General features: G+C 46.5%; 1 protein-coding gene across 2 annotated transcripts in view; it reads left to right on the top strand.

The window, feature by feature from the left end:
• hmga1a (high mobility group AT-hook 1a) overlaps positions 1-23,006 on the top strand; it is a 127,342-nt gene that overhangs the window by 69,603 nt on the left and 34,733 nt on the right. The window contains exon 5 of one of the 2 annotated variants that reach the window (XM_038820107.1): positions 981-1,031. The exons of the other annotated variant lie outside the window; for it this stretch is intronic. Coding sequence (XP_038676035.1) covers positions 981-1,031 — 51 coding nt within the window. The remainder of the gene's footprint in view (positions 1-980; positions 1,032-23,006) is intronic. 2 annotated transcript variants of the gene reach the window in all.

Raw genomic sequence — 23,006 nt, 5'->3', positions numbered from 1 at the left:
CACTACTTTCAGAACAATAGAGCAGTTCTTTCACTTAAACAAGCAGGAGAGAGAGAGAGTTCCTTTCACTTCCAAGGTGTAAACATTTCTGCTAATTTCTCTGAGAAAGCATCATGCAGGAACAAATCACTGACTGTTGTCCGGCAGAATGCTGTCCCTGGCCAACCCACCGGTTTCCAATTAACCAATCGAACCTATTCCCTCAAAAGCTGGCTCCTAAGGTCAACTCGATGCCAAAGAGGTTGGCTTCTCCTCTCTAAAATAAAAAACCAGGGAACACAATGTCCTGGTGGGCAGGCTGTTTGAGTCTTTGAATCTTCTGCTTAAAGGCACATCCTAATTAGGCATCCACGGACTAAAATAATAAAATAAAAGAAATGAGACAAAGGAAATAAACAAGGAAGGACTCTTACAATATGTGGACGTTTTAGCATGTGCTTTAGCATCCATATTTCAAAGCCTTCCATTTTCTTCCACAGATCTTTATGTATTGTCCGGCTTTATGAGGATTACAGGAAAGTGGCTAGAATGCAACATATTTTAATTTCTTTTCTCTTGTTATAAGTTTGATTTTTCTTGTTAACATATCCTCCACCTTCACAAAATTACTTCTGGCAATCCCTCTCCTCCTACTTTGGCATCACATCTACCATCTTTGTTTATCATTTGTCTGAAGAAGACAAACGTATCTACTTTTACCATGTGTGTCACTATCCATTTTAATCTTCACTCTAGTTCCTTGTATCTACTGTCATCTTTGTCTTTATGGATTTTATTTTATCCTCCAAACCTACCTCCTTGATTTCCATCTTTGGTCACCTACCCTGCTTGATTTGTGAAGCATCTAAGGCGTTTTTTTTTATTGCTGCATTATATGCTGCTGTGTAAGTACAAGTTATTGTGAGAAATAAACAGATTCTTAAACCAGAGTCATAACATCATTGTTTTCCATGCTAACTATCTTTTCCATGGAATTCCAGAAAGGTGAAACGTCAGGAACAAAAAAACCCAGAGGTAGACCAAGAAAAAGGGTAAGCAATTTGTTTCCCCCGTGAAAAACATTGCTTCACTAACTGTGTTTGCTACTTTTTTGCGCCTTTTCGCCAGTTTAAATCTTGCTTTGCCTGCTTTAGTGATTTAGTTGTTTCAAAGACTTGTAAATCGCTATTGCAGCTCCAAAAAGTTTATTTCCCATTCACGCCGGTATTCTGCATAAATGAAATACACAATATAAGATGCTACCTATCGTACAAAGCCAGATTTCTTTTGATATGAAACTTTGCGTGTTATGTCATGTCTGCTTTGCTTAACCCAAAGAAAATATAGAAGCAATAACTGGCAATGCATTTAAAGCAACTGATTCAATTTGTCCAATCTTTCTTCTGATTTACTTTGTTCTTTTTTATATCTACTAACTTGGTGCTTTATGTTAAATGTAACTATTTGCTTTTTGAGTGCATTGATTTTTGTATGAAGGAATTATGGCTACCAGTGTCAATTACCAGTCTGTGACACGTGCTCACACTTCTGGAGTAAGCCATTGGTGATGCCATTAATAGTGTGCAGGAAGGACCTGCTGGAAGTGCGCAGAGTAAGCAGATTGCAATGCCGGTCCTTCCTGCTGCTGAATGCAGGTTCAGCTGTGGGTGCCGGTGCAGAGCGGGCATCCATTCAGAATTACATGCTGATTGACATTGCAATCTGCGACGTTTCCAACATCTCCCAGTTCATTGTCCACTATTGCATGAGGAAGATCATCTAGGTTCTGTATTTCAAATGGGCAGAATATATTTCATTCTCTCTTGCCAGAGAGAAGCAGGCAGAATGAGTACATCACTTCATGAGGGTGAATACATCACTTCATGGTAGAGGGTGCCACTGACTACACTTTGTGGACGCTGCATGTCAACACTGAGAGGAGCCACAACCAGAAAGGATTCCACTCCCTCAATGTCCAGCGGGTGTATGACGATGAACAGTGTATCCTGTTGGATAATGCCTGGGTTCCTGGCAGATTCATGATGCCTTTATTCTGCGACATTCCACAGTGTCATTTTTATCGAGCCAGACCTTTACTGGATGTTGAGGGCTATGTTTTGATGACAAAGTTCACGGAACTGATACTAAACTTGCATAAACTTAATCCCTCGCTGAGGCATACAGCCACTCATCAGCATGTTCATTGCGGTCTGCGTGCATTTATTGTGCAAATTAGCAGACAGCATGATGTTGCAGGGCTGCAATCGTCAAGAGGCAAATTCTGCACCATGATACCAGCGCCTGTCTTCAGAAGCTGGACAGATTAATCCCATCAACCCAAATCTAATGGATGTTAAACTCCCTGCAAATAAATTAATTTTAATGCCAACCCTGAATGGAAATTAAGAGACACTGGAACATAGTTTATCTATAGAAAGTTACGAAGCATTCTCAGTTTGGTGGCCTTTGCAAATTTTACCAACAGTTATTATCTCTACCATAGTAACTTCCACCAGTTGAAATTAAATATTAGATGAAGATGTTTTTTTTTCTTCTTTCAATGAATATGCAGCCTACATAGCTGCCAAATCCGTTGCTTTCACTCTGAACCATGGTGGGTTTCAAAGGCACAGAAGTGAGGATTGATTCAAAATTTAACGATTGAGGACACGATGAGCAGGATTCTCCGCCCAGCCGTGCCACATTTCCACCCCGACCGGCCGGCGGGATTCTCTGTTACGCCAGCTGGTCAATGGGGTTTCCCATTGTGGGGCAGCCCCACGCCATCGAGAAACCCCCGGGCGCTGGCATAACGGAGAATCATGCCAGCGGAGAATCCCGGCCAATGTATTGTTACTAAGTATACACCTTATGTTTAGTAAATATCAAGGTCCCAGGCCAGATCCCAACAGTGGCTCGGATACAGGACAGAAACCCATATAATTTATTTTAATTTTATAAGACTGTGAGGAAAGGATACCTCACTCCAGTAGTAATTTCACACAAAATAGGGATATTGTATATTAAAACAAACTTTATCACTAACAATGTATGAAAATATCTTGAACATCACACAGGAGAATAGCTTACAAATACCCTTTAAATAATGCTAATCAATAGAGTGACACAATAATCCTTAACTGCCATCTTTATTCCCACTCAAACAGCAAAACCAACTCTAGTCACAATATACTTTTAAATACAGTTGGCAGACTCTGGATACTTGCTTTATAGAGATATCTTGTACACTCCACTTTGGGAAAGAGGAATCTTTTGAGTCTGCTTGAAAAAAAGGGGCCTGACACCTATTCAGAAAAATGCAGATTCTCAGCTCCCCTTCAATTACTTCAATTGCATCTCTCGTCATCAAAAAGCCAAGTTGTCTTTCAAACCGGAATTTTTTTTGAAACATGGCTGTAGCTGTCACATTCAAAACCAGGCTTTTAACCCTGACTGCATCAACTACATGTAATACGATGGGTTTGACGTTCCGTTGAGAAGGCTATCGTAATATTGCGTTCAATCTCGCGAGACATTGCAATGAGACGTATGCGATGTATAGCAAATCTGTATATTAGAGTGGGGCAGTATGCCTCACTCTAATGTGCAGATTCCCGAGGTACCTGAGGCTTGGGGATTGAATGCCTTCGCCGCAAGAGACCTGGGGCGAGTGCCATTCAGCATTGGTTCCCACAAACGGGGACCAGATGGAACAGCACTCAGTGGGGTTTCCCAGGGGACCGGGGCCCCCAGCTGCATGCCATAGAATCATAGAATTTACAGTGCAGAAGGAGGCCATTCGGCCCATCGAGTCGGCAACAGCGCTTGGAAAGGGCACCCTAATTAAGCCCACACCTCCACTCTAACCCCGTAAACCAATAACCCCACCTATCCTTTTTTGGACACTTAAGGTCAATTTAACATGGCCAATCCACCTAACCTGCACATCTTTGGACTGTGGGAGGAAACTGGAGCACCCGGAGGAAACCCACACAGACATGGAGAGAATACATAGGGGCTGATTTAGCTCACTGGGCTAAATCGCTGGCTTTTAAAGCAGCACGGTTCGATTCCCGTATCAGCCTCCCCGGACAGGCGCCGGAATGTGGCAACTAGGGGCTTTTCACAGTAACTTAATTGAAGCCTACTCGTGACAATAAGCGATTTTCATTTTCATTTTCACGTGCAGACTCCGCACAGACGGTGACCCAAGCCGGGAATCGAACCTGGGACCCTGGAACTGTGAAGCAACTATGCTAACCACTGTGTTGCCCTGGCAATGCTGGTGACACCTGGGCATCCTGTCGGTGCTGGCCCGGCACTGCGAAGGTGCCAAGCTGGCATTTTGTTGCAAGTGTGCGATGGGCCGGGGTTTCCCGGCGTGGGTGTTGGGGGGACGTGGGGGGGAGGGGGGGGGGGGTGCTGGAGACCGGGGATTGTTTCGGGGGCCCCTGAGATCAGGATGTCATTTTAAAATGCATCCCTAGCTGTCGCTAAAATGGGGAGCCTGACGAGCGGAGCTCCCCACTGTACAAAATGAGGCTATGTGCGGCCTCGGCCCCCTGTTGCCCATTCAGGCCCCTTTCTCAATGCGCGTCTTGTTGAACAGCCCAGTGTTTCTCGGCACCGTGAGTGCTGGAAAACATGCAGCTAAACACACAAACTAGGAGACTTTGTTCCCTTTTGGGAGAATCGCGCCCTGTGTTCTCCCGCCGGAGGTGAATTGGAACTGAAATCAGGAAGCAATTCAGTATCCCTCGGCGTTCAATTTTATGCATGGCAAGGAATACAAGGGAATCCCGCTATCGGGCTGCCATTTTGTGCGGCGGGCGGCCCAATAGCAAGGCCCTGCGGCTGGTCACCTACCCCCTCCCCTCACAAGAGATCCCCTGATCCCCTCCGAGATCCCTAGATAGGAAGACCACCCGAACAGAGATCCCCTCGGTCGGGAGGCCCCCCCCCCCCCCCGCCGCACAGATACATAGATAGGGAGATATCCCCCACAGCTGTCCCGTGGATAAGGAGACCCTCATGATAGGGAGATTCCCCCACAGGTACCCACTAGATAAGGAAACCCCCCCCCCAAAGACTACCTGGATAGGGGGACCCACCCTAAGACCCCCTGATTAGGGGTATACCCACTGAGACTTCCTAATTAGTGGGTCCCCGATACCCTTTACAAAGGGACCCTCACAGAGACCCCCTCAATAAAGGGACCCTCACATAGATCCCCGTAATAAAGGCACCCCCCTCCACAGATACCCACTAACTAAAGGGACCCCCCAAAAAGAAACCCTGAATAAATGAACCTCTCCCGGCGACTCCCAACGGGACCCCCCCCAAGGGACCCCCTATCTAATGGGACCCCCCCGCAGAGACCTCCTAACTCAAGATACCCCCCCCCCCCAAGACCTCCTGAATAAATGAACCTCCCCCGAAGACTCCCAATGGGACTCTTTCTCCCCGCCCCCCCCCCCCCTCCAGAGACCCACTATCTAAAGTAAACCCCCCTCACAGACCCGCTAACTAAAGGAACACCCCCCCATAGACCCTCAGAAAAGAGCCCCCTGTCTGGATGTTAGAGAGCAGTCCAGACAGGGGCAGTGAAAAAGACTACTTTTGCAGCACTCACCTGGGCATAGTACATGCTGTATCAGACAGAGGAAGCACCACGTGTCTATTCCTGGAATGTGAAAAGCAGTGACTTGTGTTTAAAACCCTTGGATCCTTTAGCTGAAAGCCAATCATTCATTTCTCCCTGTGCGCGGTGATTGACAGCTTCAAAAAACACTGGTGTCAGCCTTGCTGGCGTCGCGGGGTGGAAAATCCTGGCTAATAAAGCTGAAATTCTGACATTTATCACACAAAGAAGATGAGCTCACAACAACAGTAATTTCATATGGAGCCGAAATGTAATAAAATGTCATATGCAAGATGCTTCATAGGAGCATGATAAAACAAAATGTGACCTCAATCCACATCAGGAGGTGAGGTGACCAAAACTTCAATTAAGAGCAGCAGCTTAGAAGGAGTGTCTTAGAGGCGTAAGGTGAGGGTGGTGATAGGAGGAGATATGTAAGGAAGATATCCCAGAGCTGAGAGTTTAGGCAACTGAAGGCACAGCCACCAATGGTGGTGCGATTAAAATTGGGGATGCTCAGGAAACCAGAGTTAGAGGAGTACAGATATTTCAGAGGGTTGGAGGAGATTACAGAGGTAGGGAGGAGGCATGGCACTGGAGAGATTAGAAAACTAGAAGAGGGTAGAAAGAAAATTCTATCTCACCCAGCAGTGATCTAAAAACAGATGCTGACAAGCAGATGGTAGATTTGCTATGTGTCAGTTTTTCACATCCCACCTGATTTCTCTTGTATTGGCTTCAAAATTGAAATGCAAATCTGTTTCAATGTTGAGGTCCAGCCTCTTTGTCATGAATTTCAGGATATTTTTTCTCTAACATGGAATGCAAAAGCCTTGAAGATGAAAGAGTGCTGACTGCCAGTAATATTGAGTGTCGGGCAGTGCCTATTGGAAAAGCACCTATGCTGAACTGGCTTGATGACGAACCCTGTTGAGTTTGAAGATGAGGAGTTAGGGTCATCGGCAAACTTCCTCCCTCACTTTATGCAGTGGCCCCTTCTTCGAGAGGATTTCAAAGAACCTTTTGACCATTAATGTAGGTGAGTAAGGTGAAACAGTTCAATAGAGCTGAATGTTTCAATTACAGAAGGAGAGACAGGAAAAGGAAAACTAAGATTTGACGAATAAAATAAATTAATGAGTGACTTGGAGAAGACCTCATTTTGATGCAACTGCAATTCAACAAAATTGTGAAAACAGGTGCTAAATGCGCGTAGTGCTGGTAAATCAACCCTTTATAAGTCTGGATTTAGCAACTAATTTTCTTTCTAAATCCTTATTGCCATAATTTGAACTTGCGAGAAGGTGCTAAACCAGAAAATTGCAGGTTTAGCACTAAGTACTGATTCGGTGCAATGTTTGCGGGGGAGTCTATGTAGGTTCCTCACACTCGCTTCTACTGAAGGTTGTGATCTGATCTGGCTGGCACACACCAGCCTGCTGCAGGATGGCGGAGGTTCAGAAAAGTGGACACAAAACTGGCTGAATAATAGGAAGCAGAGAGCGACAACTAAGGGGTCAGCATTGGGACCTATACTTCTCTTGATATATATTAATGATCTAGGTCTTGGTTTTAAACACATTTCAAACTTTGAAGATGATATAAAACTTGGAGGTATTGTAAAATGTGACGAGATCAGTGTAGAACTTCAATAGGACATAGACAAGTTGGTGGAGTGTGCAGATAGATGGCAGATGAAGTTCAATGCAGAGAAGTGGGAGGTGATGCATTTTGGTAAGAATAACATGGAAATAAAATATAAAATATGAGGTACGATTCTTAAGAGGGTGCAGGAGCAGTAGGACTGGGTGTATATGTGCACAGAGCATTGAAGGTAGCAGTTCAGGTGGAGAGAGCAGTTATATAGCATATAGTATCCTGGGCTTTATTAATAGGGGCACAGAGCACAAAAGCAAGGAGGTTATCATGAAATGAAAATCGCTTATTGTCACAAGTACGCTTCAGTGAAGTTACTGTGAAAAGCCCCTAGTCACCACATTCCGCCTGTTCGGGGAGGCTGGTACGGGAATTGAACCATGCTGCTGGCCTGCCTCGGAGTGCTTTAAAAGCCAGCTCTTTAGCCCTGTGCTAAACCAGCCCAAATTTATACAAGACCCCGGTTTGACCTGATTGTGTACAGTTCTGCGCATCTTGCTACAGGGAGGATGTGAGTGCATTGGAGTGAGTGCCAAAGACGTTTCCACGAATGGGTTCAGGGGTGAGAAACTTCAGTTATGAGGATAGATTGGAGATGGTGGAAAGTTGACCTCGGGGAGAAGAAGGCTGAGAGGAGATCCGATAGAGATGTTCAAAATCACGAGGAGACTGGACAGAGTAGAGAGGAAGAAAGTTTTCCCACTCGCAAAAGGATCAAGAACAAGAGGGCACAGATTTAAAGTGATTTGCCAAAGAAGCAAATGTGGCATGAGAAAAAACTTTTCAACACAGCCCGTGGTTCAGGTCTGGAATGCTCTGCCTAGAAATGTGAATGAGGCAGGTTCAGTTGAGGCATTAAAGAGGGCATTATTTGAATAAAAACATATATGCAAGGGTACGGGGAAAAGGCAGGGGAATGGTACTAAGTCATGATGCTCGTTAGGGTGCTCGGTCATATGGCCTACTTATGTGCCATAATGGTATCATCTGTGGAGAGAGAATCAGAGATAACCTTTTACGTCGGTATGACTTCTTCAGAGCTAAAGAATGGGAGAAAGTTAATGGGTTCACGATGGGCTGGAACAGTTGGAGCAAAAACGGTCAGGGTTAGGCGGGAGTTGAGGTGAAATTTGACTGGTGTCATGCAACTGAAGTCAAAAGGAATGTTAATGGTAGCATTAAAGGAGGTGCTGATAGTTGCATAGAGATAAAATAGCAGAATGTGATAATAGCAGTACATGGGTCAGTACTCCGTGAAAGCAAAACTTCAGATCCAAATTTTTCCTGGTCTCCTATAAGGTGGAGCAGCACAGGACTTGATTTTCGGTGGGGTCCTCGGAGAAGTTCCAGAACATATGTTGCTGAAGTGTTGCTGAAGTCTTGATGAAGTGTTACAGAAAGCCTCTCAACATGTCGCAGAGGTCCTCTTCACACCTGCAGCAGTAACCAACATGAAATGGTGAACATCTCTTGAAGTAGCGCTTGCAATCAAAACCAGCACTGTGTTTACTCCCAAACAGCTGGTCACTGTTTTTTTTTTCTAATTAAGTGGCAATTTAGTGTGGCCAATCCACCTAACCTGCTCATCATTGGGTTGGGGTGAAACCCACACAGACATGGGGAGAATGTGCAAACTCCACACGGACAGTGACCCAGGGGTCACTGTTAGGAGAGAGGGTGCCAGTTGGAGGGTTAGGAGAGAGGGTGCCAGTTGGAGGGTTAAGCCCCAAAATGTTGTGCAACCTCATTAATAAGTGCTCGCAAGCATTTCAAGTGGCAATCAGTTTTGGAGGCGCCTTTGAGCAGCCGCTCCTAGCATTGAGTTCAGTTCTTTTACCAACTCTTGCGCTAAACTGGAGAGTCAGCTCAAGACACCATTGGCTGCTTCAGAGGATTGTCAGTGCCTGAATACACTATTGAAAATTCTCCTCCATATGTCTTAGTTAAGAATAACTTCCCTCAGTTTTAAGAGGTAATAAAAGCCATGGACACTTTGTCACCAATTTCCAAATTAATCTGCTCCTTCTCTCTTTCCCATTGTTTGTTAAGAACATTTGCTCTCTCCCTACCTCTGTTCTTTCTCGATTTTTCCACACCCATCTTTCCCCTCAGCTGTCTCCAAGTTCACCTCAAGCATGAGACCTAATTCCTGCCCTCTTGGCCCATTCCCATGAATCAGCCAATGACCGCATACCCTTTTCAGTCTCCCTTTTTAGATAAATGGTTATGATTCCCCCTTCTTGGGCATTGACTCCAGCTGTCCATATCCCCTCTCAGAAATACAGCCCTCTGCCCGTGTGCCCTTGTAAACTATCTCTCCATCTCCAATTTGTTTCCTCTTGTCTTTGAATGTGTTGTCACCTCCCAGATGTGTGCTCCCGTCTACCTTAACTTCCGGTGTGACTCCTAATAATTAAATCGCTGCACTTCCCCCAACAGCTATACCACCCAAACAACATCAGTGTGACAAACTCCGTGAATGTGACCATCTTTAACTTCCTTGATTTCGTTAAGGAGTTGGGCCATACCATCCTCCTTCTAGTACCTATCTTCTGTTGTTCAGCTCAGTCAGACATGCACATTTTATTACTTGGAGCATCTCTCATAATTGTTTCACTTCCGACCCCATATTCTGCTGTTATTTGATGACTTTTTCTGCAAACAAGAGGTCAGCCTCTGCATGTATGCCCGGATACCCAGTTCGACCTTTTCACCACATCTCTCAAATCCACCCCTGCACCTGTGCTTTTTCAAGACTTCTGACATCCAGTGTTGGAAGGTTTACGATTTACAGCAGCTAAGCATTGGGATGATCAATGGCTTCAGTGTCTGCCACAAACTCCACAATCTTGCAATCAATTCCGTCCACTCTTCCTGACCACGTCAGTGTCAACCACAAGTTTGCAACCTCAGCATCCTGTTTCATCGCCGTATTTGCTACTTTTACTGCTGAATCATTGCGTAACTTGATCTTTACCTCAGCCCGTCCTTTGCTGAAACCCTCATCCATTCTTTTTCCATCTCTAGACTCTATTACTCCATTGCTGTCATCTACAACCTTCAAAGGTTCTAGTTCATCCAAAACTCTGTTGATGTATTCTATCCTGCACCAAGTTCTACTCGCCCATCTTTTACCCTACTGTTAGCAATTGTCCATTCAGCTGCCTCCATTCCATCCATGAAATCCCGATCCTGGTTAATATCTATCCTTGTGATTACTTTTATGACTCAATATCTTTTTCACTTTATGAATCTATGAGTCACCTTGAGATGTTTTTGTACATCCAAGGGACATTATGAATATAAGCTGTTTTTAGTTTCTTTTATATAGTTGTAATTGCCAAGAAACTCCTTCTCAAGTGGACAGTCGAATTTTCCAACCCATAGTCATGCTGCTTTCCAGACCCCTGCGTGGACACTGCGGGCAGGGTCCGGAAAAGCTAAGAGCCACACAAATAGTCAGAAGTTGGTAACCATGTCTTATGTATTTGCATCTCTCACTGTTTGCTGCCTGATCAGCATTTATCTCATCAACTTCAAATTATCGATCATCCAAAGTGATGAGGAAGATTTAGCGAAAACTGAGTAATGGTGGGAGCTGATACTTCAGGATGTGCATAATGAACAAGATATTTCACGGAGAAACAAACTGAATCGTGAAATGTGATCCCAAAACACTAATATGAGTTTTGAAATCCCAAGTGACAATGGAATTACCCGATGGAGTGACCTTGCCCACAAGTTTTTATTCAGGCCTGCTTTTGTTTGTTGTATTTTGAGTTGTCAGACGTTTTGGGGTTATGGCAGATTTTCTAAGTTTCGAAATGCTCCGGTTCTGTAGGTTCATGGTTGGACCCATCTGGAGTAACATACTCAGCTTTGTCTACATCACCTTGGGAAGGAGTGGTTAAACTCTCAGCACATGCAAAACGCAGATTATATCAGAACAATGATGTGGTTTGTGAGGACCAGTAGTCTAATTTAAAACATTGAGGGCCAATCTGATTGAGGTGTGTAAAATATTAAAATGTTAGCTTAGATACAGGAAAACCATTGCCTCTGTTGGGAGAATCAAGAACAAAGGGACAAAATAAAACAAATTGAGACAAGCTAAGGGTGAAATCGTAGCAATCTTCAGGGTCTTTGAAGAAGACATTTGGAACACCCTCTTTCTCCCCCCCCCCCCCCCCCCCCCCCCCCCCCCCAATGCTGTGAGTGCCGGGACAATTGGAGCTTGCAAGATTGTAATTGGTAGATATTGATAGATTTTTGTTGGTTTAGATTATCAGGAGATGGAAGTGGCTAAATGGAATCCAGCTGTATATTAGTTATGCTACCACTGTTTCTAACTCCACCTGGTCATAGTAATCAGGACACTCCTTCGATCTGCTTCCAGGTGAACCCCTGCATTTCTTACAAAGTGAAGTGGAAGCAATCTCCTGGTCGGTGAATTCTAATGAGACGATTGGACCTAATCAAACCCCCAAAAGCATAACGAGGTGTTAGCACATAGAAACAAAGTAGCTAAACTGATAAAACTGTTGGAAGTATTTTGGGTTATCAGCTATATTTACATGATCATTAATTATGCAAAAATACTGTCTCAGAAAAGGGGAGGCGGGGTGGTGGGAAGGGAGCACGCGGCATCCATTTTTGAAGGAACAGAGAAAAATTTGGGGAGACTTTGAATCAGACCAAAGACGAAATATGCTTTCCTCGTTCATGAATGTTCTTTGCAAACAAGATTCCTCGCAATTCAAAAAATACCAAATTCTTGTTCTGCTAGTGTTTATAAATCGACATAGTCTTGGTGCCTAATGTAAAGTTTTCACGCACTTTTGAACTAATCAATGACCACAAAATTGTCTGGAATGTTTGTAGGAGGCAACAGAGTTGTAAATCCTTTGTTAAATCTTAGCCGGTAGTCATTGTGGTGTGTTGATGTGGGGTCTTCATAGTTTCAGGATGAGTACACCTGCAGAGTATAAGGAGCCATAATTCGGAAGACATGTTCAGACTCTGAAACAACCAAGTGTCCTCTGAATACAAAGGGAACAATTTAGCTGCATGTCCTATGAGTAAATGTGAAATTGTTCGTACCAATTGTTTGATGTTACAATTGTAATTTATATTTGTGCAAAATTATGAGGATCTCCCATCAAGGAATTTAAATTCTTTGTGTTGGATCAGGGAAACGATAAAGGGCTTCAATGACTCATGGAATTATAGAATTTTACAGCACATTTTGCTCCCATTTCCTGCCCTATTCCCATTGACGTTTTCTTTTATTTTTATGAATATTTATTTCCTTCTCTTTAAATGTGATCATGAATTCTCTTTCCATGAGTGTTCTCCTAATCTGTCCCTGCATTATTATACTGATGGTCATACACTTGTCTTCTAGATGCTGATACGCCAAGCAGCAGAAATAGCTTTTCCTTATTTACTGCATCTTTTTCAGATCTCAATTGTCTCCACGCTGATTTAAGAAACCTCAGTCTCTCTTTCCATAAATGAGAGTACCAATAAGTCCAGACCTTTTCTCAAATCCATCCCTTCGCCAGCTGCTCATCAGGCAGAACCAGATAATGACCATCAGCCAAAGTTTCGAATCCCACATCCTAGCCACTTCCAGAACTGCTTACTTCCATCTCCATAACATTGCCCACATAATTCATCTCTACTGTTGCTGAAATCCCAACCATTTTTTCATTAATGTACAGGATGTGGGCATTGCTGGTTAGGCTGGAACCTCTCTTACCAATGTACTGAATGAGCCCCTTATTAAGAGTGCTATCCTACCTCCTTTTCCTTTTCACCTAATAGTCGTAAATGCCGAATATCTTTGGGTATTCAGTTCCCAAACTTGGTCACCCTGTAGCCACTTCTCAGTAATGGCAATTAAATCATATCCAAAGATATGCTGGTTAGGTGGATTAGCCATGCTAATATTGCCCCTTAGTGTCCAAAAGATGTGCAGGTTAGATGGGGCTATGGGAATAGGACAAACTTAATATTTTCCAACCTTGGAAATTCCGACAGATCACTCACCTACAACCCCCTTCCGGTGGCTTTGAGTCCCTCCATCCAAGCAAATTCTGTCTCCGGGTTATCAGGGAGGTAAAGGATCGCTCTCTCTCACCCCCTGGGCTCCCGGATTTTCCGACACAGCAAATATTGTTACCTCTGGGCTGGGATCACCTTTACCCCCAACACCTCGGACATTATGTCCGCAAACCCCTGCCAGAAACCCTTCAGTTTCAGACATGACGAAAACATGTGGGCATGGTTTGCAGGCATCCCTGCGCACCGTCCACACCTATCCTCTACTCCTAAAAACCTACTGACACCACCCTCACTAACCGTTGCCTAACTGTAGTGATGTTAGCCACCCAGAAATAATTCATTATATTCTGCAGCGCTAGCCCTCCCGCTCCTCGCCTCCATTTCCAAAACGGCCTCTTGACCTGCGGGGTCTTCCCCGCCCACACAAACCCCGAGATCAGCACGTTGACATTTTTTATTAAAAAATGACTTTGGAACGAAGATCGGGAGGTTCTGAAATACAAACAAGAGCCTTGGCAGCACCGTCAACTTCACTGTCTTCACCCGCCCTGCCAATGATAATGGAACCACATCCCACCTATTAAAATCCCCCTTCATCTGCTGCACCAGAGTCAAATTCAACTTATGCAGCTGAGCCCCCTGCACCACCTAGATGCCCAAGTACCGGAAACTAGCCCCCACCACCTTGAACGGCAGCTCTCCTCTAACCTCAACCGGGAACACCTCGCTCTTTCCCATGTTCGGCTTGTATCCGGAGAAATGACCAAAGTCCTCCAAAATTCCGCATAATTCTGCTAATGCTCCCCCCCCACCCCCCCACAGCAAAATCCTGTGCTTGACCCCCACCCCCACACCACACAATCCCTTCCCAACCCCTCAACGCTCTAAGCGGCATTGCCAATGGCTCTACCCTCAATGCTCTAAGCGCCATAGCCAATGGCTCTAGAGCCAAGGCAAAAAGCAATGGGGAGAGCGGCCACCTCTGCCTTGTCCCACAGCGCAATCCAAAATATCCCGAGCTCACCCGGTTTGTCCGCATGCTTGCTACCGTCGCCTTATACAACAACTGGACTCAATCCACAAACCCCTGCCTGAACCCAAACTGTCCCAACACCTCCCACAGATATTCCCACTCCATCCAGTCGACAGCCTTCTCTGCATCCACTCCCACCTCCACTTCCTGCAAAATCACATTAAGCAACCTCCTTACATTTGACGACAACTGCCTCCTGTTCACAAACCCCTTTTGATCCTACCACCCCCGGAACACAGTCCTCGATTCACGAGGCCAGTACCTTCGCCAGAAACATTTAGCAACGATATCGGACGATAGGACCAGCACTGCTCTGGATCCTTATCTTTCATCAGTATCAGGGAAATAGATGCCTGCGATGGTGTAGGGGGGGAGCTCCCGCTCTCCCCAGCCTCGTTATGTGCCCTCACCAGCAGAGGCTCCAGATCCCTCCCGAACTCCACCGTGAACCCAACTGGGCCCGCCGCCTTCCCTGTCTGCATTGCCCCCATACTCTCCATCACCTCCATCAACTCAAACGGGTGCCCCCAGCCCCTCCACCAGGTCCTCATCCACATTGGGAAACTCCAACCCAACCAGAAAACGCTGAGGAGCTCCGACTCATATCCTTTCCTCAAACTCCTTGAACACTCCATTCACCCTCACTGGGTCCAGTACCGCCCCTTCCGTCCCATCCTTCACTCTTGCAATCTCCATCCTGCTTCCTAAGTTGGTGGGTTGGCATTCTGCTCACCTTATCTCCATACTTGTACATTGCCCCCCCCCCCCCCCCCCCCCCCCCCCCCCAACCCGGCCCTCTGCTAGTGCTCTACTGCCTTCTCCGTAGACTCCAGCTCAAACTCCATCTGGAGCCTCTGCCTCTCCTTCAACAACCCTGCCTCCGTAGCATACGAGTACCTTGTATTGATCCACCAACCTTGCCATATCTGCTCGTTCCAACTTTGCCCTGTGCACCCGAATCACAATAAACTCCTTCCTAACCACCGCCTTGAGTGTCTCCCAGGTTGTGGCAGCCGTAACCTCCCCTGTATCGTGAGTTCCACATATCCCGGATGGCAGCCCTCACCCGCTCGTGCACCTCTTCATCTGCCAACAACCCTACATCTAGCCTCCACTGCGGGTGATGCTACTCCGTCACTCGCAAATCCACCCAGTTGGCGCATGGTCTTAAACCACAATCACTGAATACCCCAAATCGACCACCCCCGCCAGCAATGCCTTGTCCACTACAAAGAAATCAATCCGGGAGTACACCCGGTGCACATGAGAAAAGTACAAAAACTCCTGCCGTCTCAGCCACCCAATCCTCCATGGGTCTACCCCTCCCATGTGCTCCATAAACTCCTTCAGCTCCTCAGCCAATGCCACCACCTTCCCCGATCTCTGGCTCGAGCGGTCTAAGCTTGGTTCAATGACCGTGTTAGGTTCCCCACCCCCCATGATCAACCGGTGCAAGACCAGGTCAGGAAATACCCCAGCAACCGCCTCAAAAACAGCACATCATCAGTTTGGGGCATTTACCAACACCACCGGCATCTCCTCCAGGTACCCACTAACCATCATGAACCTCCCCCCTGCAATCTGCCACAATGTTCCCCACCTCGAACACCTCCAGCTTGTTTACCAGCACCGCCACCCCACTCGTCTTCATGTCCAGTCCCGAATGAAAAACCTGCCCCACCCAGTCTTGTCTGATCCCCTATCTTTCAATGCTTCTTTTGCAAAAAAGCCACATCCACCTTCAGACTTCTCAGGTGCGTGAACACACATGACCGTTTGACTGGTCCATTCAGCCCCCTCACATTCCATGTGACCAGCCTGGTTGGGAGGTTCCACGTCCACGCCCCTACCCTCCCCTGCCGATGAACCATATCCCTTTCTGGGCCAGTCCCCGGCCCATGTCATGCGACCCTCCAGGTCCATCCTCGGATGTCCACCATCATCACTCCCTTTCCCGTTGCGCCACCACATCCTTGTCAGCAGTCCCCCTCTTTCCCCCCCCCCCCCCCCCCCCCCCCAACAGCTAGCCTGGCAGCCCGCACCCAAGACCTACTAGCCTCCTACCCCACATTGGTTCCCCTCTTTCCCCCCCCCCCATTCGCACTCCCCCACGAAACATAAAAAAGAGGCACTCATCCTTGATGCTCCCCAAACATCTCAGCACCAAGCACAACAACACATATCAAAGGAGAAAAGCTTTCCAACCATCAAAAGAAAGCATCTCCTCAAAGTTCAATGTCCTCCTTCTCCTGCCAGTCCATCGTCTCACAAAAATTCCACTGCCTCCTCTGGCGTTCCAAAATAATATTCCCGATTCTGGAAGCTCATCCAGAGGCGGGCCAGGTACATCATCCCAAACTTCACCCCTTTCTTAAAGCCTCCTCATCTGCTTCACCCATTGCAAAATCTTTTCCTTGTCCAGGAAATGATCCAGCCGCACAACCATCGCCCTCGGCGGCTCACCCACCTGTGGCCTCCTCATTAGCACCCTGTGTGCTTGGTGACCTGCAGAGACCAATCAAAGGCCCCCTCCCCATCAACTTTTCCAACATTTTGGCCACATACGTGCAAGCGTCCGCTCCTTCAATGCCTTCGGGTATCCCCATGATCTCCAGATCCTCCACCTTCTCCTTCAGCCGCTTTTGGGTCGCCTGCATTACTCCCATCTCGGCCACCAATGAGGCAAGTGCACCTCATACTTCCCCACCGTCTCCTCCACTTTTTGGATTGCCTGGCCCTGGGACTCCAACCTCTGCTCCACATGGTCAATCCCTGCTTTCAGCGGCTCTACCACCTTGGCTAGGTCCTCGTCGACTTCCCTCCTCTGCTGGCTGAACTTCTCATTTAAGACATCTACCAGCTGCTCCGTTGACCACGGGGCGGGCAGAGCAAGCCCTTTATTGTAGAATCATAGAATTTACAGTGTAGAAGGAGGCCATTTAGCCCATCAAATCTACACCAGCCCCTGTAAGAGCACCCTACCAAGCCCAAACCTCCACCCTATCCCCAAAACCCAGCAATCCCATCTAAACTTTGGACACTACGGGGCAATTTAGTGTGACCAAACTACCTAACCTGCAAATCTTTGATCTGTGGGAGGAAACCGGTGCACCCATATGGAAACCCACACAGACACGGAGAGAACATGCAGACTCCGCACAGACAGTGACCCAAGATGGGAATCGAACCAGGGTCCCTGGCATTGTGAAGCATCAGTGTTAACCACTGTGCTATCATGCCGCCCTCCGCCATCTCGACCTGTGGGACGCTAAGATTCTCCTGCTCCACCAGCTCCCTTCTCGACCCACATTTGGTCCATGGATCCATCCACCAGCCACACCAGTGGAGTTTCACTTTCTCCTATCACTCCTGCACTTTTTTCCATCCAAATTTCCACCCTACGAACAGGAAATGGTCAAAAAAATCCACCTTGAGCAGGAGCTACCAAATGTGCGACCGCTTATTCCATGGCCGCCACCGGATGTCCACCTCTTCACATTGCTGCTTTACTCCCAAGTGTTTTAAGCTTCCTTAAAACTAATTTTCCAGTTGTGCTGTCATTCCATCCCACTGTACAATTACTGTTCAGTGTCACGCTAATCTACATTAAACGTTTTGCACCATTTCATTATGTTAAAAGCATGCTAAAAATGTTCATGGTGTTATAAACATGTAGGCATTGTTGTTTGACTGGAGTCCATAGATTAGTCCAGAATAAAGATGATAATGTAAAGCATCACGGACGAGCTTATCATTCTATCTGGTTGCCTGGTCTCGGTGGAATTGAGCAAAATCGTTTACTACCTGTTGGGGTGTCCAGCAGCTCCAGTGTACTGATTTTGAAATCTCACAATCTCTTCTATCAACTGATGTTGCTGAGGAAAACTGTGTTGCCGTTAGTGCAAACCAGATTGACCCTATGTTTACAACAATCGTGGGCATTTACAAACCATCATAAAGGATATAAGTCATATAGAAAGTGAGAATTACTGTGTAAAAATACAACTTTTTTTTCAATGCATGGGATCATGATTTTGTTTATTTGGGCTTTTGTGAAGTTGCTATTTTTTCCTTTGTGCTTAATATTGAAATGTCAATGAAGAAAATCATGAGGAAATTGTGCCCTTGATATTAATCCCTTCAAGACAGACATTAGTATTATGATCTGGCAGGTAGTAATTGTTGTGCTAACCATATCCCAAGGGGAAACTAGGCAAGCTATCACAACAATTTTCAATTTGTATTTTACTACAAGAAGACAGATGTGCTGAAGTCAGGAGTCACAGATTCTAACGATACTTTTGGAAATTTTAAATAGTAAATCGAAACATATTTATTATCAAAAGAAAATAAAACTTAAACATACACAGGATTTATTTGCAGTCTTGCAAAACGTTTCCCCCAAAGAGATTTCTACTTGGTTGGACTCACAAATAAACACTCCCCTTTATGCAGCAGATAGTTAATCTATAGAATTTCTAGTGATATTGTCACAAAGCACCCACTATTGATATAGGGAGATTTGTCACAGGGATTATCTCTTTCCCTCTTGCTCAGTCCATTGCGGAGAATTCTAAAATCTTTAGAACGAAACCTGGTTTAAAAGGTTAGCACGGTTATAAGAGATGTAGGAAGAGGACCTGCAGGCGAGAGCTCGCAAAGAGTCACCATGCTCCAGTGCATATTGTGTTTACCTGTAGAATATCCAACTTGGCCCTGTTCATTTCAGGTGCCTGCTTTTCACACCTAACCTCTGTGATGTTTTCAGTTCTGTAGATGCTCTGGGCACAATCTACCGGCCACGTTGCGTCTGAACGTCAGTGTGCTGTGGCACAATGTGGCTGGAAGACTCCACTCCCGACTCACTACCTCTAACTGGGTGCCAGGCTGGAACTACCAAGGTGCCCAGGTAGCACTGCCAAATGGCAGGGCACTGCCAGGGTGCCAGGCAGGCACTGCCAAGGTGCCCAGCTGGCATTTATGTACTAACTGGACCTGGCCTGGGATGCCATGTGCATGCGTGGTGGGATGGAAGGGGGCCCCCGAGGACCCCCTTATAGGTGAATCGGGGCTTTGGGGAGGCTCAGGGGTCGTGTCGGTGGCTTGCATTTAAAAATGGCGTTCCAATTTCCCTGCACTGAGGAGTTTTGGCAGGAGGGGCTCCTCAGTGCAGGAAACGGGACTGAGTGCAGACTTGGCTGCGCGTTTCCCACTGAGGCCCTGTATCTAACTGGAGTCACATTGGATAGCGTTGTGCTTCTCGGCATTGTGAGGGCGGGGGACACACAGCTAAATGCGCCCGCTATGGGGCTCTGTTCCCACTTGTTTGGATCAGGCCCTCTGTCTTCAGTTTATTTAAATCAGTCAGTCTCACGCACACACTCATCTGCCTCCCAGAATACCACAGTAGACCCGAAAAATATTTTAAAAAATAACATTGGGGGGGATTCTCCCAAATGGAGCCCAAGTGTTTGCGCCGTCGTGAACGCCATCACGATTCACGACGGCGTGAAACGGGCACAGGGACGACCGATTCTGGTGGTTCACGCCACTCCAGCCTCCCTTCCCGGCACCAAATGGGCGCTGTGCCAATCTGCGCATGCGAAGTTGGGCCGCGCCAACCTGCGCATGCGCGGGGGACTTCTTCAGCGCGCCGGCCCCGACTCATCATGGCGTCGGTGTTCAGGGGCCGGCCGCTCAGGAAAGTAGGCCCGGTGGGGGAGAGGCCGGCCCGCCGATTGGTGGGCCCCGATCGCTGGCCAGACCTCATCGGAGGCCCCCAACCCCCCCCTCCCGGGGACCGAGCCCCCCCCTCCCCCCACAGGCGCGCCCCGTCCGTAAGCGCAGAGTTCCCGCTGGCAGCGACCGGGGGTGAACGGCGCCGGCAGGACTCTGTCCCCGCTGCTCGGCCCATCCGGGCTGGAGAATCGGCAGCCCTGCTCATTCCAGCGGCCCGGCGCAAACGGCGGCAATTCTCCGCACCTCGGAGAATCGCGCGCCGGCATCGGGACGTCGTGGCGCGGTTGCGCCGATTCTCCGGCCCGGTGCGGGGCTCGGAGAATCGCCCCCATTGTCCTCACAATTGAAAGTTAGATTCAGACCATGAAACTATCATCGATTGTCGTTTTGTAAAAAAAAAACAACCAGCTTTGCTGATGTCCTTTAGGGAAGCCAATCTGCCATCCTAACCTGGTCTGGACGACACATGACTGCAGATCCACAGCAATGTGGTTGACACTCTGAAATGGCCGAGCAAACCACTCAGTTGGAGGGCAATTAGGGATGGGCGACAAATCCTGGCCTGACCAGTGAAGCCCAGATCCCATCAAAGAATCAGAAAAATCTAGTGGGACATTCCATTAATGTGCTATGAGTGGTTTGTGCTCACTGCACGTGTAGATTAGCTGCACCAGCCTGGAAATTTACCACAAGGTGAACGTTTCACCAGTGCTCTTACACCACCACAAGACAGCATTTAAGAGCCTTAATTTTTCTCCTCTCATTAGAGGTTATAAATTGTGTAAGAGGATATCTTTTGCTTCACTTAGAAGAATTGTCATTGATAATAGCACTGCATAAATTTCAAGGCAAGCATGAATTGGTTGCATTTCAGGCATTTTCAGAAAATGCTTTATGCCGGAGAAGTAAAAGGATATTTTATTCAGCAATAGAACTGGGATATTTTTTTCCTGTCTGGAAGCTTGCATTCGTAGTTCATGATCTGCTGCTCACTCTTGCTCATCAGGGTTATCGGATTTTTAAGTTGGTAGTCAACGATGTGGTGTGAGTCTGATCTCAATCAGCATTTCTTCCTGTTTCCTGTGAGAGTCAGCCATTAGTCATAAGGGTTCCCATTTCCTCAAACTCGCCACAAAATAAACAGGGTGTCTTACTCACACTGAATGGGCAGTGAGCCAGAGTTTCTTTTGCTCGCTCTGTCGACAGAATTGCTTCCCACTTTTGGCACAGAACGTATCTTTTTCTCCGCTGGTTTAATCAACAGAATAATTTTTTTAAAAATGCTTTCATAAAAGGAGACTGTACGAATAATAGAATCGTAGAATTTACAGTGCAGATGCAGAAGGAGGCCATTCGGCCCATCGAGTCTGTACCGGCCCTTGGAAAGAGCATCCCACTTAGGCCCACGCCTCCACCCTATCCCCGTAACCCAGTAACCCCACCTAACCTTTTTGGACACTAAGGGCAATTTAGCATGGCCAATCCACCTAACCTGCACATCTTTGGACTGTGGAAGGAAACCGGAGCATCCGGAGGAAGCCCACGCACACACTGGGAGAAAGTGCAGATCCTGGAGCTGTGAAGCAACTGTGCTAACCACGGTACTACCGTGGTGCCCACAGCAACTACCATTATTTTCTGTTAACCCGTGTTTACGGAAGATAGGCTGGAATTATTTTAAGCAAAATGAAGCAGTTTTCTCATTTTAAAAAGAAAGTTGAAGATTCTGTCATTAATGTCCAGCCATCATAACACAAGACAATACCCAACCTGTGGCTGTAGGAGATTGCAGAGATAGGGAAAGAAAGGTGAAATCATGGAGGGATTTGAAAACTAGAAGAATAATTTTAAAATTTAGACATTGCTTGAGGGACAGCTAATGTAGGCTAGCGAGCACAGCAGTATTGGTGAATGGGACCTGGTGCAATTAAGGACATGGGAAGTAGGGTGACCATGGGGACGAATATGGAATAGTTAAGTCCAGAGATAGAAAAAGCATGAATGAGGGTTTCAGCAGCAGATGAAAAGAGAGGTGAAGTTAAATTACATTGCAGAGGTGGAAACAGGTGGCGCAAATATATCATTGCTCATCTCGGGGTCAAATATGACACAGAAATGTAAACAGTCTGGTTTTATCTCAGACAGTTGTTCGGGCGCCAAATATTATATGGGAGGAAATTTCTGCTCCTCTACTACTGGATGTTAAATAAGCAATCCGACAACCTCAAATATGATGGCTGAAAGTGAAAAACCTTACTTTGCTCTTTCAGTACGATGGGTAGTTTTAGTGAATGCCCAACAAACCGGATGTAGATCCTAGAGGTGGAACACACATTGAGACCCAAATCCAAGATTAGTCCATGTTGTGCACAGGAATTCCATGAGCATAAACACACTGGATTAAAAACCTTGCAAAAAATCAATGAACGCAACCAAATTGGGCTTCCTTTGTGCCTTGTGACCCATCTGGCCTCAACAATGCAAAGAACTACCATCAAGTTCACTGATCTTCAAAAGATTCCAGATAGTTGTCAACCTCGCCAGATTCTCCTCTGTAGATAGAAAGAGCAACTTCTCTCTGGAATACTGCGGGGGTGTACGCCTCAAACAGAACTCCATTCTTCAGCCCCAGGAAATGCAGCTCCTTTGTTTCAAGTGTTGCAATGGTACTGTTTTTCAATACCTTTGCCCCATTTCATATTTGTTGGATGGCATGCATGTACATTGCACCTGTGTGTATTTCACACCATTATCTCTGGAGCATATCGTCCCTTGATACATTTGAACTCCTCTCCTGCTACAATTCACGAGAGGGAAGAACGTCTGTCCGGGTGTGGAGCCATGCCAGTTTTAGTTGCAACCTTACAATAGTTGCTGAAAGACAGAAGAATT

This window comes from Scyliorhinus canicula, chromosome 15 (genome assembly GCF_902713615.1).
Source record: "Scyliorhinus canicula chromosome 15, sScyCan1.1, whole genome shotgun sequence".
Classification (NCBI taxonomy): Eukaryota; Metazoa; Chordata; class Chondrichthyes; order Carcharhiniformes; family Scyliorhinidae; genus Scyliorhinus; species Scyliorhinus canicula.
Note: the sequence above shows the minus strand (reverse complement) of the source record. Positions and strands in the feature narration are given on the sequence as shown.